This window comes from Sinocyclocheilus anshuiensis, unplaced genomic scaffold (assembly GCF_001515605.1).
Source record: "Sinocyclocheilus anshuiensis isolate Anshui unplaced genomic scaffold, SAMN03320099.WGS_v1.1 scaffold481, whole genome shotgun sequence".
NCBI lineage: Eukaryota > Metazoa > Chordata > Actinopteri > Cypriniformes > Cyprinidae > Sinocyclocheilus > Sinocyclocheilus anshuiensis.
The window spans coordinates 436,208-454,127 of NW_015539907.1; the positions used below are offsets into that span (position 1 = coordinate 436,208).

The following is a 17,920-nucleotide window of genomic DNA, read 5'->3' on the forward strand; positions in this document are numbered from 1 at the left end:
AAAAGCCTATTGTGACTAAGTTATATGTGTAGATCTTTTTTAAATTCCGCTTATTTTAGGGAAAATGATAAGACAGTTTTATTATACTGACTGAAAATAGGCGCGCACGCTGAAAGCAATTGTTATTTACGAAAGAAATACAATATACGTTTGTAAAGAATTAAATTTTTACCCCCTTAACCCCCCGCCCAAATTTACTATGTCACCCATGTGCGAGGTTTCATCATTCACTGCATGTAATTGCGCAGCCGTTCTCTCATCATAACGTCTGTTAAATAAGCACAATAGAATAGAAAAAAAATCAGCTTACCTTATAACGAATCAAAAGGAGATGAGCTTAGGTTTTAAAATGGGCTGTTTTGACTTGCAGGCGGTTTATATTCGATGGTTTGGACATAGAGGTACAGCTCATACACAATCTGATGTAAATGATGCAGGAGGCGCAGATGCTCTAGTCTACTGTCTATCCGTGTCGTTCGACCCACAGGAGATTGTAGAGGAAACTGATTTGAGTTCCCTGAAGAACTGAACTAGGCGTGTCTTGTGTAAGCTATTAATATAATATATTTGAACACATCAAATAACATGACAGTATTACATCGCATTTTGCTTTAAATTGCGTTCGTTATGTTTGTAAAATTATTTTAAATCTAAATCCACCCCCCATTAAATGAAACCGAGTGGTACAACCCACTAGAGCGCCCACAAACTGGTTTTTAGGGGTGTACCGGTATTGTAACCTCGTGCTTGGAAATCTTACATCAGCTTTACAATAATGGCTAAAATCTCAGATAATGACACAGACTTATGTGAATCCAATAACGACGTGCTGGGAACGCTGCAGTTTCGTCTGGAATCTTATTATGTCTTTTGTTTTGTCTTAAAACTGGATATAGGCTACAGATAAAACTGTAAATTGTATACATGTAAAATTTGGAATAAAGGTCTGAAACGCGCGCCTCTATTCAGGAAATAAATGTGCGTAAATCGCTATAAAGAAAAAATGACTTAGCCTAATAATTGTGAATTCTTGGTTACAATCGATGGGCAACTAGTAATAGAAATAGGCTAGGTGTTTTATATATAGATATATAGATTATATATTTTATATATAGATTCCTTGGCTCATGTTCTAATCTCACCTCCTTTTATTTTCGGTCATAAATTTTGAATTTTTGAAAAACACATTTTGCAGACTAATCCTAGGACTGTACCCGAGCTCAGTAAATCTTGCAGAAAGATTATCTAGAAGTCAAAAACAAGTTTGAGATCAACGTGGCTCCTATGTTGGCCAATGAATGCATGCACTATTTTAAGTAAAACTAATTAACTAAAATAAATGAATAAAAAAGTAAAAATATAAATATTCCCATAAAACTCAGTATACTTATTTTAAGCAAGAACTTGTGGAAGCCTGCAAAGTTTGATGCTGTTTAGCAAAAGGGTGCGCTATAACAGTGATATTTACATTGTAAATTAATTAGATTGCCATGCCTTGCATTACTTAAGTATTTATCAGAAAAAAAATGAGCAGCCTTCATAGTTTTTTTTTTTGTGGGAAAGGTCCTTTTTAATTTTAAGAGCTTGTTCCTAAAATTTGTTTATTTGAACTTGTATAATAGAACAAAAATAAAGGAAAAAAAATAAAATGTGTCTGCAGGATGTGGATCAAGTGCTTGCAGAAAATTGTGCATTTCTTAAAGGTTTTTAGTCACTCCCACCATTGAGGAACAGTGAGTGTGAAAGTTCTGGAAAGTGACTCTGATAGCCTATACGTAGTATATGCTAACTGGAAAACATGTAAATCATTTTTAAGTAATAAAGGGCTTTGTTGTTCCCAGTAGGCTAATGGCTGTTTGTGACATGTGATTGTCCTCTGCTGATAGCTGGAGGTGATCATAATGTTAGATGTTCCCGGAACTTTAGTGTGACGTTGCATTGCACTCAGCACATTGCGATGAGCCACAGGAGCAATTTCCATTGGTGATAAGGTTTAATCCATGACATCGTTAGATGAAACATAAAGCTAACTATGCTACATACGTCTCAATGGACTAGTAGAACTAAATCTAAAATATTGAAATATCACTGCATCGGAATCATGCATTATACATGCATGCATTATACATCTCCCAATGGCTCTTGTCCGGGGCATTATTTTGAGAATGTTTCCAGCATGTGATGATAACAAACACACACCAGTCAGTCACAGATGGCAGGTTGTTCTACCTAACTGTTAAATAGTTAATGTGCTAACTACGCCATGAATTAGGTAACACAATGCTTTGCTGCTGTCACAAGTTTTGCTCTATTTTTTCCCCCATCAATACCAGATGGTAAATTTGTTGGCTTACTTGTGGAGCAATCAAAATACAATATTTTGTGTTGAATAGTTTAATTAATTGTCTGTGTATCATTGTGATAATTTATAGTATTCCGCTCTAGATTTTTAAATATCCATCTTAAAAAAATATTTAAAAGAGTCCTGGACTGAATGAGTGTCCAGCAATCACAAGAACATAGGAGGCTTTTCACAAGACCCTTGAGTGATTTAGTATTTAATGTAGTCAAGACACTTTTCACATAGCATTGCTGAAACCCACCCATGCTGTAGTTACCTTTATCCTGATGAAAAAAGGTGGATAATACTCTTTTTTTTTTTCTATCTCCCTTTTTTATTTCCCTCTGTCCGATACCATTTTGTCATATTTTAACTGTCCATGTTCCAAGATAATGGAATTAATGTGGGAATTGGAGTGGACAGCGGTGCCTTCACAAGCTCTTGGGGATGTTTGACAATGAGGGGATTAATTTCAGTGTGGTCTTAAAGTCTTCTTTCTCAGGAATATTGGCCTGTGCCTTTGGGTTCAATTTAGTTATGGAATAATCAGAGGGTTGAAAAGAAAGGAAATACAGAGATACAACAGACAACAAGATTTTATATCAGTAAGTTTGACTTTGAAAACTGGAACATTCACATATGAAATGGAATATGGAAATTGCAGTGACAGGGTTAAAAGGGACACCTGTGCAAACCTAGAAAAAAAGGACTATTTTGGTTAACATAGAATTAGAAGTTCCAAGAAGTTTTTTAAAGATTAAGCAGAATTAATTGAGTTTAGCAACTTAATATATTACTTGTGATTTTGTTAATTCCATTTAATGTCCTTTTTTTAGTTTGTCCAGTTCTTACATGCAGTATGTAGGGAGGTGGAAAACAATTTACATTAGATGAAAATTCTATTAATAATAATAATAATAGTTTATATATACTGTATGTATGGTGTGTATATAAATATATATATAGAGATAGATAGATATGGTATTTTAAGTAAAAACATTTTAAGGTTTTTGTAGTTAACCCTGATTCACACAACTTACAGGTATTTTCCCTAAACTTTGAGTGCTAATATGATACTGTAATAGTCAAGTTGACATATTTAGGAAAAAACATGTATTCTTTGGTGAGAATAGCTACAGGTGGCTGACAAAGGATTAAAATGGGATATATTACTGCTACTGGCCATTTTACTGTGAAGTGCACAAAAGGACTTTACTCTTTTTAAAGATCCTGCTGTAACAAACTAGAGGGTTGTTTTATGTGGTTTATAATAGTAGCCCATAAGGACGAATCCACGATCACAGATAGCAGCCCAGATCCGAAGCTGCCTTTTATTCAACAAGTTCTTTCTCTCCCTCTCACCCACTCTGAAAGAATGAATGGAAACAATCAGCTTGAAGAGCAACAGACCAGTAACACAAAACCCTTTACAGTATAAACACAGGGACACTGTCCAAACTTGAGCTCTGTTCAGAGCTGAGCAGGCTTTGACTGCCATAATCTGCAGTGTAAATCTGCAGCCACTGCCTGTCTAGTCTCTGTCTGGGTTCCATGCTCTCAGACAAAAGCTCCGGACACCTTGCCCACTAACAAAGGGGTCGATGCCACTCTCCGCTAATTGAAGCGGACAAGGCTTGCTGATGGGGCCTTTTTGAGCAATTGAACTTGGTGAATGCTTCTTTGGGATCTGATGAAACACGGACAGTTGATTTGACTTCAAAAGCAGACTCCAGCAGGCACTCAGAGGAACTGATAATCAAAAATGGTCCCATGTTCAGGGAATAAAATATGTAGTTGAATGCTTTGAATAAAAAAGACTGCATGCCAAATGAATAATGTAAATAAAAAACACAGTCTGTCACGACTTATTGCAGTGAGAAGCTGGTCAGACTCAGTAGTCCTTATCAATAAAACTACAAAACATCAACATTAGTCTACCCTTACGAAAAATAAGTTTATTCAAGTGTGCTATTAGTATACTTCTTTTAAACTAAAAATAGGAAAGTATACTTTGTCTACTTTTTATGTACTTCTCAGAAATATACTTAAAATGACATTTAATATACTTGACTTATACTTAGAAAAAGTCTAAATATATTTGAGCTATACTTGTGTTCCTAGAATCCGTGTTTTCATTGTTATACTGTAGGGGGCGCTAGTACACATCTTCTGTACAGAATTTCCAAAAAACACAAGTGAAGAAGAAACCGAAACAACAGATGCTTCCACATGTATTCTAACACGATCATCAGACATAAAACAGTATCAAAACTGTGTAACGTTATGGAATAGTGAATAAAATGTCGACCGATGAAGAGGTAATAACTATCAAGCTTTGGGGTTTTGTTCGACTTTATCTACGTTTTGATTATCATTCTGAATCCAATTCATAGTCTTTTTTCAGCTTTTTGTTCAACTAAAATAAACTTGAAGTATACTACTTTTTGGTAAGGGTAGTCCAGAAATAAATGACAGAATACTTACTGTGTGTTGTAGAGAGAGGAGAAGTGATTCTGCTAGTGCATCAAATGATTAATCTCAGCCTCCTTTTGAAATCAGTTTGTGCCTGATAGTTGTTAACCACAAAATACTATTTTTCAATTTAAAGGGGTCCTATTATGCTTTTTCACTTTTTTTAAATTTTAGTCAGTGTAACGTTGCGCTTCTCGTCCGGTGCGTGACCACCTTAAACGCTGTTTTTTTCACCTCCGTGCCCAAACGTCTTTGTTTGGGCTTCCGAAAGCGGATGATGTCAGGAAACAGTGGTTGCAATTTATTTTTTAACTCTGTTCCTGAGCATTATAACCCCAATTGTGCATTTTACTGAGGACAGCTTCCACAACATGAGGGAGTACAGTGCCGGATTCGCCAAAAAGCTTTTGTTGAAAGATGGAGCAAGGGGCGTGGCAGTACTGAAACACTGTCTAAGCTGTTCACCAATCACAACGCACTGGGACAGCAAACCAATCACAACGCATTTTGTTTTTCGGAAGGCGGACCTTCATCAAAGCCGGAACTAATCGAGCCGTTTGTGCCAGGATGGGGAGAAAGGTATTTTAATAATGTAAATTATGTGAAAAATAATGCGTTTTTCGAACCACCAAGCATGAGAGCATGTTCTAGTACACCCCCAAAACAAAATCAAGACTTTGTAAAAGAGCATAATAGGACCCCTTTAATGACTGTTTTTTTCCATTTGTGTGTACTAATGCTCCACGCCACCATTAGGGAATGCTTTTAACTATGTGGCCACTAGGGGGCGACAAATATAAAAATAATGTGTGCTGGAAATAACTGCCCAGTTAATAACTCAAACAAATGTGGTTCAGTAAAAACAAACAAACACATGTTTTTTAAAAACAGTTGTTAAAATGTGTATTTTGTTATTTTGTTTACGATTTTTCATTTAGTTCTCTACATTTAATTACTTACTTACTTAGTTTCTTATTTATCGATATCAAAATGTAATCGTAAATTGATTAAAGCATTTGAAAGACGTGCATCCCGCAAATATTTAACCTGGCACAGCACAAGGGTTCTTCATGAAGTTTGTCCCTCACGCCACTCTGTACACTTTGTTTCCATAGCAACTACGGTGGACGCGAATGTACAAACATGAGGTAAACAGAGAAGCAGGCGCTTTGCGTCAAATAAAGGCAGAGTCAGCGCTTGTGTTTGTTAAATACTTGTGACATGCTTTTCTGTGTACATAATTTTTTACACCGTTGCTATGACATTGCAAATTTGCGCCTTTGCTTCGCACTCGAAAACCTTTCGCTTTCCCAGGGAGTTGGTTTACTTGATCCCGGGCTAATAATGATGAATGACATCGAACAGGCAATAGACGAGGAGCTGATGAAATTAAACATACATCCTTCTCAGAATGAGTTTTTTATGTTTTAAATAGGGCTGTCAAGTGATTATGTAAAAAAATAATCTAATTACTTAATGTACCAATTAATCAAATTAATCTCAAATTAATGAGATTAATTAATTAACATGAACATCATGTGCCAATTAAAGATAAAGTTATTATTAAAGATAATAGTTATCATTGTGTTCATTTAGAAAAAAAAAACACTAAATGGACATTACAGGAAAGTAGCTGAAATATAAGTAGCTTTAGATAGAAATATTTTAATTCAACATACAAAAATACAAATAAATAGGTCAAGGCCATCTTTATTTATATAGCACCTTTAAACAACATGGATGCTGACCAAGGTGCTTCACAGTAACACAATACAATGATAAAAATACAATTTAAAGTTAAAATTTAAATCAACAGCTTAACCCATAAAACCAAATAAAAATCAGGAATAAGAATTTAACTCACTAAGACCAACATATCCAACAAATTATAAATAGGCCTGCGAAAAGAGATACGTTTTCAATGATGATTTAAATGCAGATAAAGAAGATGATAACCTAACAGACTGAGGTAACGAATTCCACAGTTTAGGGGCTAATACAGAAAAGGCTCTGTCGCCTTTAGATTTCAAACGAGACAATGGGATGGTTAATAGATTATCAGAGGATGATCTAAGAGATCTCCGGGGTGAGTATGGACAAATAAGGTCTGAGATGTAGACTGGAGCCAGACCATGCAAGGCTTTAAACACAAAAGTTAAAACCTTGTACTCAATTCTAAATTTAACTGGTAGCTAATGTAAATGTGCTAAAATAGGGGTGATATGCTCTCTCTTTTTCTTCCCCATTAAGAAGCGGGCTGCAGCATTTTGAACCAGTTGCAAACGAGAAAGGGAAAACTGGTTGACACCAGCATATAAAGCATTACAATAATCAAGCCTTGTTGAAATGAAGGCATGAATAACTGTCTCTAGATCACTAAAAGATAAAAGAGATTTTAGTTCATGTATACCCCTAAGCTGGAAAAAACTAGCTCTAACAGCAGAGTTTATTTGCTTGTCGAATTTTAACTCTGAATCAAAAACAACACCCAGATTCTTTACATGAGTACGGATATTTTCTTGCAAGTTTGTCCATTAAAGTTCAGTCAATATGAATTTAGGCTTTAAATTCTCCCTTAAATTAAAGGCTGTTAATTACCCTTATTTACCCTCAGACATGCAGCATACTCCTCAGATGGTGTATTGCATTTTTGTTAGTGTATGATTATAAAAATGCATATTTTTTTGTCAGGTTATCTCTGAATTAGTGGAACAAGTTGGACATCTAAAAGACATTGTGCCACAGAATGCCCAGCGGGAGATTCCGAATATGTCAGGCATGGAAGGTATATTTTCTGTAATGAGATGGGCCTGTATTTTAAGTTTATTAAAACTAGTTAAAACATAGATTATGCTGCCATTGAATATGCAAAAATATAAAAACTAATTCTGCAATAGATTGCTAATGAGCCTCTTTATATTCACAGAATTATACCTTTACTCTGTTTTTAGATGATGTATGCACTGAGAGTGACCTTCAAATTAGTCTTGAGTGGAGAGAATTAGAGAAAAGACTAAGAAAGGAAGAGGAGCAGAAATGAGCAGCACAGCAGGTAGAAAGAGAGCTGCATTTGAACTCAGAAAGAGAAGAAGAGAGGAGAAGAAGAGGACTTATAAAGTTTTAGGAGGAGTTGAAAAAAAATAGAGGCCACTCTGGTAAGATTGTCTTTAGTACTTTAAAAAATATATTTTAAAATTAGAAGTAAAGATGATTGAATAACAAAATCGAAATTCATAACAGAACGTTGGAATGAAAAATGAAGTTCACCGCACAGAAGATCTTCAGCTGGAGCTGGATAAACAGCAGGTGACTTTAAATATGCCTAATATTGTTGAGGATGTGCAAGCATACAAAAATAAAGACTAAATAAAAATAAATATTTGTATAAAAATAAATATTTGTATATATATGAACAGAGTTGTGTATTATGTAAAAAAAATGGAACATACAAAAATTAGACAATTTGTTGAATGTATAATGTGAGAAATATTTTTTCAGTTGTAAATAAAACAAAAATGATTGGAGTACAATTTACAAGAAAACACTATTTCAATCTTGAGTCAGTAATTAGTTTACTAGCAATTTCTGAGTGAAATTTGTTACCATACACCAGTAAAGTAAATTTTACACCAATTTTGTTTACAATGTGTATATGTGTAAATAATGTGTATGCAAGTATAAGTGAAATTATTATATATTATATTACATTAATTTTGATTTTAACCTTATTCTCCTATAACCTTATATATCACCTCATAAATATGTACTGAAGTAAGTGTTTCAGTCAATAATAATTTTAGATGTTAATAAGGAAACTTCAGGAGCAAATGGAGGAGGAAAAACAGGCTTTTGAGAAGGTTCAGGAGGAGGAGAGAATGAGAACCCAGAAACTTCATTGCATAGCAGCAACAAAGATTCAAGCTGCTCTCAGAGGAACATTAGTGCGCCTCTGGAGCAAAACAGAGTGTAGGAGAAAAGAAAGAAGAGGAGAGGAGACTTGAGGAGGAGAAGAGGGAATGGGAGAAGCTGAAGATGGAGAGAGAACAGGAGAGAAACAGGATTGAGGAAGAAGAGCGCGCTCAGAGGGAGGAGATGGAGAGATGCAGAGCAGATTATGAAAGAGCTAAAGAACAAGAGTGCCATCGTCTAGAGAAGGAGCAAAGACTTGAACAACAGAAGAGGAAGATGAGAAAAGGAAGAAAATGCAGAAGAAGAAAAAGCAGAACAACATTACAAGTGTAAAAGATGATCGCAGAAGACAGGATGTAGACAAGAAGAATAAAGAAAAGGAAAGAACAAAAATGGAAAGAAGTAGTCAGGTGAAGGATGAATGTAAAAGAGAGGAGGAAAGAGGGGAACAGGAGAACAAAGAAAATGAGGTAAATGTGAGAAAAATAGAAGCTAATAATGAAAGAATCAGGCATGAGAAGAAAATGGAAAACACAGTGGATGACGACAGCAATATGATGAAAAAACAGGACAAACCTAAAAGCATAAACACAGAAGACACTGAAAGATTAGATTATATAAGACCACAAACAAAGAGTGATAAAGACAGAATAAAGAACCACGAAGAAGAAAAAACAGTTGAAAGCAGTGGAGAGCTCGACTCTCAGGTAAATCTCTCACAGTCAAGAAAAAGCATTAAAGTAACCAAAACCACTACAGAGTCACACATAAATGTACATCAAGGTCTCTCCAGTGACCATGGTATTAGTCCAGTGGGTTCCTCCAGTGTTGCAGATCATCTAAGTGTTCAAGGAAATACAGACTTGACTGTACAGGCTTCTGATTTGGCTGTTGTAGCACCTGAGATGGACACAAGGGGGCATCAAAATACTACCGCTTTTGAGCTTGAGGACCATAAACCAAAAAGCCAAGAATCAATTTCAATATGTTTGCCTGACAGCTCAGAGCAGAAGCGACTGGCCTGGATGATGAGCTGCACTCCCTGGTCCAAACTATCATTGTAGAATAAAAGGAAGGGGTCTTCTGCACAACAGCAGTCCAAAAAAAGAGGCCCAAGAAAAAGAAGAGTCCCGAGCTTACCCTCTCTGTCTGTGGACACTATTCTCAAAACAGGAGCTTGGAGCTCTCTCAGACAGGTAGAAATTAAACTTGAAAGCCCATTTCTTGGCTGTGACATGTTCATGCTGGCTTTATTGTAATTGTCTTGTAAAAAATCAGGTTACGACAGTGACGCTGGTAGACCTACCAGGATGTAGCCTGTCCACACTGTCCGAGTGTAACAAACTGCAGACTTTGACCCTTAGACGCTGCGGCCTCACTTCTTTGGATGGATTGAACCAGTGCTCTCAGATCAGATATATTGATGTACAAGTAAGAAAGAACAAACTATCCAATGCAGCATGCATTATGTGCATTATTTTCAAACTTTCTAGTAAAATGGTCCGTTATGCATGCTATACAGTATACACCCATTAAAAAGTTTAGATTTTAAAAAAAGAAAGTTTTTGAAAGAGGTCTCTTATACTCACCAAGGTTGCATTTACAGTATTTGATTAAAAACACAGAAAATTTGTAATATTGTAAAATTATTACAATTATATTATTACAAATGAAAAAACTGTTTTACATCTTAATTGATTTTTAAATATAAAATATTCATGTGAGGGCAAAGTTGAATTTTTATAGAAGCCATTATTCCAGTCTTCAGTGTCACATGATTCTTCAGAAATCATTCTTATGCACTAATTTTGTGCTTAAGAAACATGTTTCCTTATTATAAATGTTGAAAACAGTTTTTGCCCCAATTTTTTCAGGATTATTTGCTAAATAGAAGGTTTAAAAGAGCAGTATTTATTTAAAATAGAAATAATTTGTAACATTATGAAAGTCTGTACCACACTTTTAATACATTTTAATGCATCCTTGCTAAATAAAAGTATTAATTACTTAAAGAAAATTCTCACCCCAAAAGTTTGAACTGTAGTGTATGGTACCATTGTTTTTTACATTAAGGAGAACTCAATTACTTATCTGGATTGTGGAGGTCTAGCCAACCTTCAGGTCCTCCTTCTGGACAGGAACCAACTGATGAACATCCATGGTCTTGATGGAGCTGAAAACCTGCAAATTCGTCAGCTCTCACACAACAACATCTCTCGCATAAGTGAGTATCTACACTAGAAGTGTTCATTAACTCTATGTTTTATGTATTTTGCACTGAAAGCACTCAAGAAAGAGATACTGATTGTTGGTGAGTTGAAGACATCTGGATCTCATGTGTGACAGAATTAGTATCTAATGCTCAACGTTGTCATTATCCAGAAGAGGGCACCATTGTTCCAGTTTGGTGTCTTCGAATGGCCTTTTGCCCTCACTCTGCTCTTAAAATATGTCTTGATGTGTCTCATTTCTAAGAAAATGGCCTCATATTGAATAAATATGAATAAATGTATCATAAAGAAAAGGATAAATGCAGTTTAAAGGTATTTGCTGTCAGTGTTAGATTATGTCCTGCCAGTGCTGCCTTTTTATATTAGATTATCCTTTGGCTGGTATTAGATATTGTCACCATGGCCTAGAATTATCTTCATACACTCCTCCTACACCAGCATTGACTAAATGATATATCTTTGCTTTCTTAGGTGGTTTAGGACCCCTGAAAATGCTTCTGCGATTATCAGTGGACCATAACCAGCTGCTCAGCATAAGAGGTTTGAACGAAATTTATAGCCTTCTCCATCTGGACTGTTCGTACAACCACCTAAGCCACGTTGAGGGTTTGGAGAATTGTGCTCTGCTTAACACACTGGACCTCAGAGGAAACAGCCTGACTGAGGTAAATCTTACACAACCAAAGAAACAAACAAGTTGAAAGATGAGATCATGACTTATCATGTCTTCAGCAGTAATCTCACGATCATATTGAATAATCACAATTTTCCATTACTTTGATGTTTTGTCAGTATTCGAGAACTGTTTATGTTCTTATTCTAATTAGCCCGACTGAAATCATAGACTTTTCAGCACTTTTTTTATTTATTTAGGAACATATTTCCATCCCAGTGTCCAGAAAATGCGTAACTTGACAGTGTTCATTACATGATACCAATAAAAAAAATGCTCATCTGTTAGACTGCAATCCTGGGCTGCCATCACTTTAAATTAATTATCGAATTATCTGTTGTGCTTAACGTTTGTATATTAGTCATGTTCATGATGAGGCATGAGTTTCCACCCATTTCAGCTCATGGGACATTCATGGTTGGAACAGAAAGAATGACTTTATGTGTGATCACCTGGTCAAGAGGGAATTGTTGTTTTTATTTCCGGGCCTGTGGCATAGCTGCCTGTCCTGCAGAACCACATTCTTCTGAGGGACCTGTACCTGGATGACAATCTTCTATCTTCTATTGATGATCTGGAATCCTATTGGCTGTCTTTGCTCCAAAACCTCTCTGTGTCCCATAACAGGTAGGCCTCAATGGAGAATAGCTATCTCTCAAAACCTAGTGAGCTGCCTACCTAGGACATCGTACTGCAGGTGTTGTCTAGGCTAGCAGCTCACAATGTTTTGAGTCTCTTCCAATTCGTTTTTTGAACTTAACACTATCTTACAGTTAAATTCTACTAAAGGGTAAAGTCTTCAAGCCTTTGTTTAAATAGTGTACGTTCTTATGTAAAATGTAATATAAAAACCTACAAGTATACAGTGCTAAGATATTTTATTGTTTAAAATGAGGGTTCACTTTCTCCTCAGTGTAACTCATTTAATTCCACTCTTGGACCTGGTGTCTCTGAGGATGCTGGATGCCAGTCACAACTGTCTGTCAGGTGAACGTATGAAGTAGGGTGGGTCAACTTGACCATGCTTTTTTCATTTTCGGCTTCTTGAAAGGGTCTTTATTCTTGAATATGGATGGATAATCATTGTGACAAACGAACAGTTCTTTAAAAGAAGACTTCTATTCTCATATCTCCATATCTCATTTCATTCATCCTTATAGGGATAGTTCACCCCAAAATAAACATTTTGTTATTTACTCCCCTGTATTACCTGTATGCTGTTATTTTTTCAAATTTTCCATTTTTTTCCAATTAAATTTTCTTTTCATCACACATAACTATTATTAAAGTTCAAATGACCTCAGAAGATGACTATAGTGCAAGTTAAATGGACACTATATATTATTGTTATATGGAATAGAGCTGCATAGATTCTGCATGTCATTTTTTTAAGAATCATATTTTGCAAAATTCTATTTTTGTGTTCCACTGAAAAAAATATAAACAATCAAGTTTTGAATGACATAAGTCAATAATGACTATAAATTTTTTTAGTGTACTGTTACTTAAAGTACCATTGAGAATAACAGTTTTTGTGTATACTAATTCATAGAAATATTGATAACACTTTGTTTTAAGGACCAATTCTCACTGTTAAATAGCTGCTTATTATCATGCATATTACTAGCATACTGACCATTTATTAGTACTTATTATTCTGCATGACTATATTTTAGATCCCTTAATCCTACCCCCCACCTAAACTTAACAACTAACTTACTAATTATTAATAAGCAGCAAATTAGTAGTTTATAAAGGGAAATCTCTTAATTAATAGTGAATATGTGTTCCCTATTCTAAAGCGTTACCAAAATATTTAATCATAGTATTTGAGTGTCTTCAATTAAGACCGGGGGTGCGTTTCCCAAAAGCATCATTAGCTAACTATGGTCGTTAGTTCTATTGAACTCCATTGGTAACGACTGAACTTGCGACCATAGTTGCTTTTGGGAAACGTTTGGATTGCATCCAAAGCATTAGAATTATAACCATTCGCAGAGTAAATGGCAAAGTTTCTCTAAGTATCTCTGTTCTGACTCCCTTTTAGATTTGCAGAACATTTGTCTGAATCTTCAGGAATGCACCAGTCTTCAAGAACTTAACCTGACTTGTAACCCACTACAGCAGGAAAGCAACTGGAGGTAGGTGTGACCCAAGTACCCAGTTTAGGGCCTTTTACATTGACAGTTAAGTTCATTTTTCAGTTTCTCACTGGCACTAAGCTAAATTCTGGAGTATTTTTGTTGTTGAGAGTGAATCTTAGTATATAAAGGAAATGTGGTTCCTCCTTTTATAATGGAGAGATTTATCTTGGATTGGGCAGAAGCTGTCATGTGTGCATTCCAGCAAAAGTCACTAAGCATTTCATAATTGTCCGAGAATGTGAAACTAATGTGAATGGGGACATTGGCTGGAAGTGCACCAGGCGTTTAAAGTAGAATAAACATTCCTTTTTACCGCTGAGCTTCCGGCTCATATCACTGCACCGGCCATTGTATCTGTGTCCGCTATTAGATTACCCAGTAACATCTGTACGCACGTGGATTTAAGTGCTCGTAATTCTGAAAATATTTGCTCAGTGGGGGAATATGTTTTAAGCAAATGTGCTCCTAAAGTGCCAGCAGTTAGCTGAGGGTTTTTTTAATTTGCAAATTGTATGTTCTTATGTGCTAGAAAAAATGTGTGAGAGACAGAATAGGAAGATCAGGAAAATACAAAACCATGTTGGAATTAATTTCTCAAGAAGGAATCCAGTCCATTCAGCCAAAATGGAAAAAAATAACATCATACATACCAAAGAGATTTCTTGACTGTCATGACATGAGTTTATAGTTCAGAAGGCCTAAAAAGTTTAATGTTGGCAACACATTCATTTTTCTGACAGAAACGTCTTACTAAATTGACTTCTTATCAAATTGAATGTGGTGTGATATTTTTAGCTGTTTATTTTAATAGTTATTTTTTCAACTTTATTTTCCACTTTTTGCATGTGGCTTCCAAAAAGAAGTCTTGAGGTGAAATATATCTGCTGTGTCTTTACATCTGTTTTATTCTGTAATGACAGATAGGAAGTTCACTCGAGTCTGGCTCAGTATTCCACTGAACTTTGTCTAACCCTCAATGCCAACAACGAAATTAGACCCAGTGTTTTTCTCGCTCTCCACTGGCCCTTTCATCCCCGTCCAGTGATAACACAGCCTAAATTAAAGAACCGAAGGATATTTCAGAGAAGTACACAGCGCACAAGCGTTCAGAGCCTGGGAGAGGAGACTTTAGCTAGATTAATCAAACTCCTGTAAGTTTCTTTTGTTTACAGGGAAGTTTTCATGAGTAATGAATAGAGTCAGTTTTTTGGTAGCAATAGGAGCCTGGTGGCCGGACACAACATGGCCAAAAGTGTATCACATGACCATGTCTGCTTTGTAAATGTGAAGAAGTTTTTGGCTTTTAGAGATGACCTCTTTGATCCTCATTTTTGTTAATATCAGCTTGGATAGAATTTGCCAACACTTCATTTTATTTACCATCAAGTGTATCTTTTACAATTAACTGAATATTAATATACCACAACTGAAAAACTATTTTTAAACAAATACTGTCTTTAAAGTAAAAAATAATAACAAAGAAAATTTAGTAAAAAAGTTATATATTTTTCTTAAATATTTTATATTAGTAAAAGTATTCATTATGATAATAAAAACAAAGAGATAAAAAAGCTCAAATTTATTTAAAAAATAATAATAAATGATCAAAAAAATAGTTAATTAAAATTAGTGACTGCAAAAAATAGTAAGTAATTTAATTGTTACTGAATATAACACTCATTAACACTCATTGGTTCTTCATTTGTACTTCTCTCAGCAGGGTTCAGCAAAGACTAGGCTACATCTGTGTTTTCTCATACGCTTTTGCAAATTAAAACACAGACCAAAAAAAACAAAAAACAACAACAACATGGGCTCACTTGAGTGGCTGTCACATCTCTGAAATGAGGCCAGCAAACCCTTTTTCACTTCTAATCCAAGCCGAGTGTCATCATTGAGAAAGTCAGACTCTGACTAAACCTCTTAGTCGATGCACAGGCGCTCTGTTGATTCTCTTGGGTCCAGAATGTCAAACTCATTAAATGTTTTATCCCCTTTTCCTAAGTGATTTCATCTGCTCAATGTAAATATTCTCCAATAGAAAGCCCATGGAGACAGAGAGACTTTTTTATGATTGCAGTGGACAGTCAATGCAGTAACATTACATATTGGTCTGAACTGCTAATTGTTTTGCAAAAGAAGCTATTTAAAGTATAATTATTATAATTTTTTTGCATCTTTATATTTAATCTAGATTCTTTTTATACATAAACTAAAAGTTCTTTTTTTAAAATATCTTTTTTGCAATTATAAACCTTTGCTTTAAAACTTTGTTATAGCTTTGTTATACATTATAAAATAAACAGTCACTAACAATTAAAGCAATCATTTCAAAGAGCTTTGAGCACAATGTGTGGTTGTTTCACCTTACATTTTCATCAGGTAATTCTCGTAAATGCTTGTTTTCCCTCAGGTCCTTGCTTTTGGAAACAGTGCCTGGCTTGATTAAGTTGAATAATGAGCAGACTGCTGCTGCCGCAGTGCCCCGTAATTTTCCAGGACAGCAGTGGAGTTTCCAGGCCCTCTGTCAAGCACAGCAAGAGCGACGAGATTCACTTCTCCAGCAGCAAAAGATGGAGATCAGGTAGACAAGCAGTTTCAATTTTTCTCAAAAGTATTAATAAAGATCCAATTGGTGAAAATGTAAATCCTGTAGTATATTATGCAAAATGCATGTAATATTTAGTTTATAGTTTAATCATACTTGAATAGTAGGTAAATGAAAACAAATCATAATTTATGCAGAGGATCTTTGCAGAGAATTTGAAAATCCAGGCCAAAAAACTATGAATATTTAATAAATAAATAATTGTAATTATTTATTATTATAATAAATATTTTTTTAATTATTAAAAAAATAACTTATCTTTTATATGTGGTACGGCAGAGAAATTTTAACCTGAGTTTAATTATTTTCAAAATTTTGTGGTATGTAGAAATTTATAATTAGTTCTTTGAGCCTATTCATGCTGAATATCAAAAAAATATTATATATCCACTTCTTTCGATACAAAAGACCCCTCAGACGCTGCTGCAGACCACCAGCAAATAAAGCAGAACACTCGCCATGTTTCATGAAACATGATTGGCAGAAGTCTGTGTGTCCTGTGGTTCAAACTGAGGTCTCTTATGGCTTGGAGGACTTTAGAGATACCCCCTAACCCTTCCGCAGCGCGTTCTGCACAAAGGGTCTTTTGCACACCCGCGTGGACTGCTGCAGCCATTTAACATCTGACCTGACCCAGTGTCAGTCCCCAGCTTTGGCAAGGTGAAGACTCTGACCGCGATACAATGGTAAACCAATGCCTGTGTTGATTAGAGTGACAGACCGAACTGAGGGGTTCATTTAATGTCATCAAACCACGGCAATAAAATGGAATTTATGCCACTGAATCATAAATATGTTGTGTTACTGCAAAAGCTGCATAAGTTCTTCAAAATATCTAAAAAAAAAGAAACTCTTTCCCGGTTTTTCTCTGAGGTAATTTCAGATGTCAGTAAGTAGGGGAACTGTGTAACGTCTAGGATTGTATTTATTTGCCTTGGCTTGATTTTTACAGCTTGTAATAATGTTTGGCTTTCGGAATGTTCGTTGCTGACTGTATATGCAATTTGACATTAATTTGTTTTAATGAGGTAATCAAATTAGCCATTTTGTTATACATCTTTGTCCTTGCACTGAATTTCAACATGTTTCGACAGTAGTTTTGTTTCCCAGTACAATTGTACATTGCATTTGACTCTTGCAAGGCTCTTTTTATGACTCTATTCTGGACAAAGTGTATGTTGGAGGGGTGCAGATGCCCCTTTAACCGTGTCAGAGGATTAGAATAGCAGGGACTCTATAGTGACAGAGCTGGTTTCTGATGTTGACAGCAAAGACGTGCTCAAGGGTCAGGGGCAGGAGGGGCTGAACCAGCCACTGCTAATAGAATAATTAGAGTAGGATTGAGACACCTTTGTAGAGACTTCCTGAAAAACTTCATTTTAAGCCAGTTTTACATCTCGCAAGAAATTTTCTGATTTCTGTGGTAAAGGCTAGTTTAAAGGGGTTCTATTATGCTTTTTCACTTTTTCAACTTGTAGTCTGTAATGTTGCTGTTTGAGCATAAAAAAAGATCTGCAAAGTTACAAAGTTCAAAGTCCACTT

At 35.4% G+C, this 17,920-nt stretch overlaps 2 protein-coding genes across 2 annotated transcripts in view; one reads left to right on the plus strand and one right to left on the minus strand.

The window, feature by feature from the left end:
* Positions 1-464, minus strand: part of slc6a15 (solute carrier family 6 member 15) — a 22,333-nt gene extending 21,869 nt beyond the window's left edge. Inside the window, exon 1 of the mRNA XM_016483165.1 lies at positions 311-464. The gene's annotated coding sequence lies outside the window, so the exon portion shown is untranslated. The remainder of the gene's footprint in view (positions 1-310) is intronic.
* Positions 465-6,160: 5,696 nt separating this feature from the next.
* lrriq1 (leucine-rich repeats and IQ motif containing 1) overlaps positions 6,161-17,920 on the plus strand; it is a 28,015-nt gene continuing 16,255 nt past the window's right edge. The window contains 16 exon segments of the mRNA XM_016483292.1: positions 6,161-6,228; positions 6,799-6,859; positions 7,505-7,598; positions 7,765-7,968; positions 8,076-8,119; positions 8,614-8,787; positions 8,789-8,990; positions 8,993-9,918; positions 10,001-10,153; positions 10,796-10,946; positions 11,425-11,618; positions 12,126-12,253; positions 12,540-12,613; positions 13,674-13,767; positions 16,184-16,354; positions 17,473-17,504. Of these exon segments, the coding sequence (XP_016338778.1) occupies positions 6,161-6,228; positions 6,799-6,859; positions 7,505-7,598; positions 7,765-7,968; positions 8,076-8,119; positions 8,614-8,787; positions 8,789-8,990; positions 8,993-9,918; positions 10,001-10,153; positions 10,796-10,946; positions 11,425-11,618; positions 12,126-12,253; positions 12,540-12,613; positions 13,674-13,767; positions 16,184-16,354; positions 17,473-17,504 (2,770 nt within the window).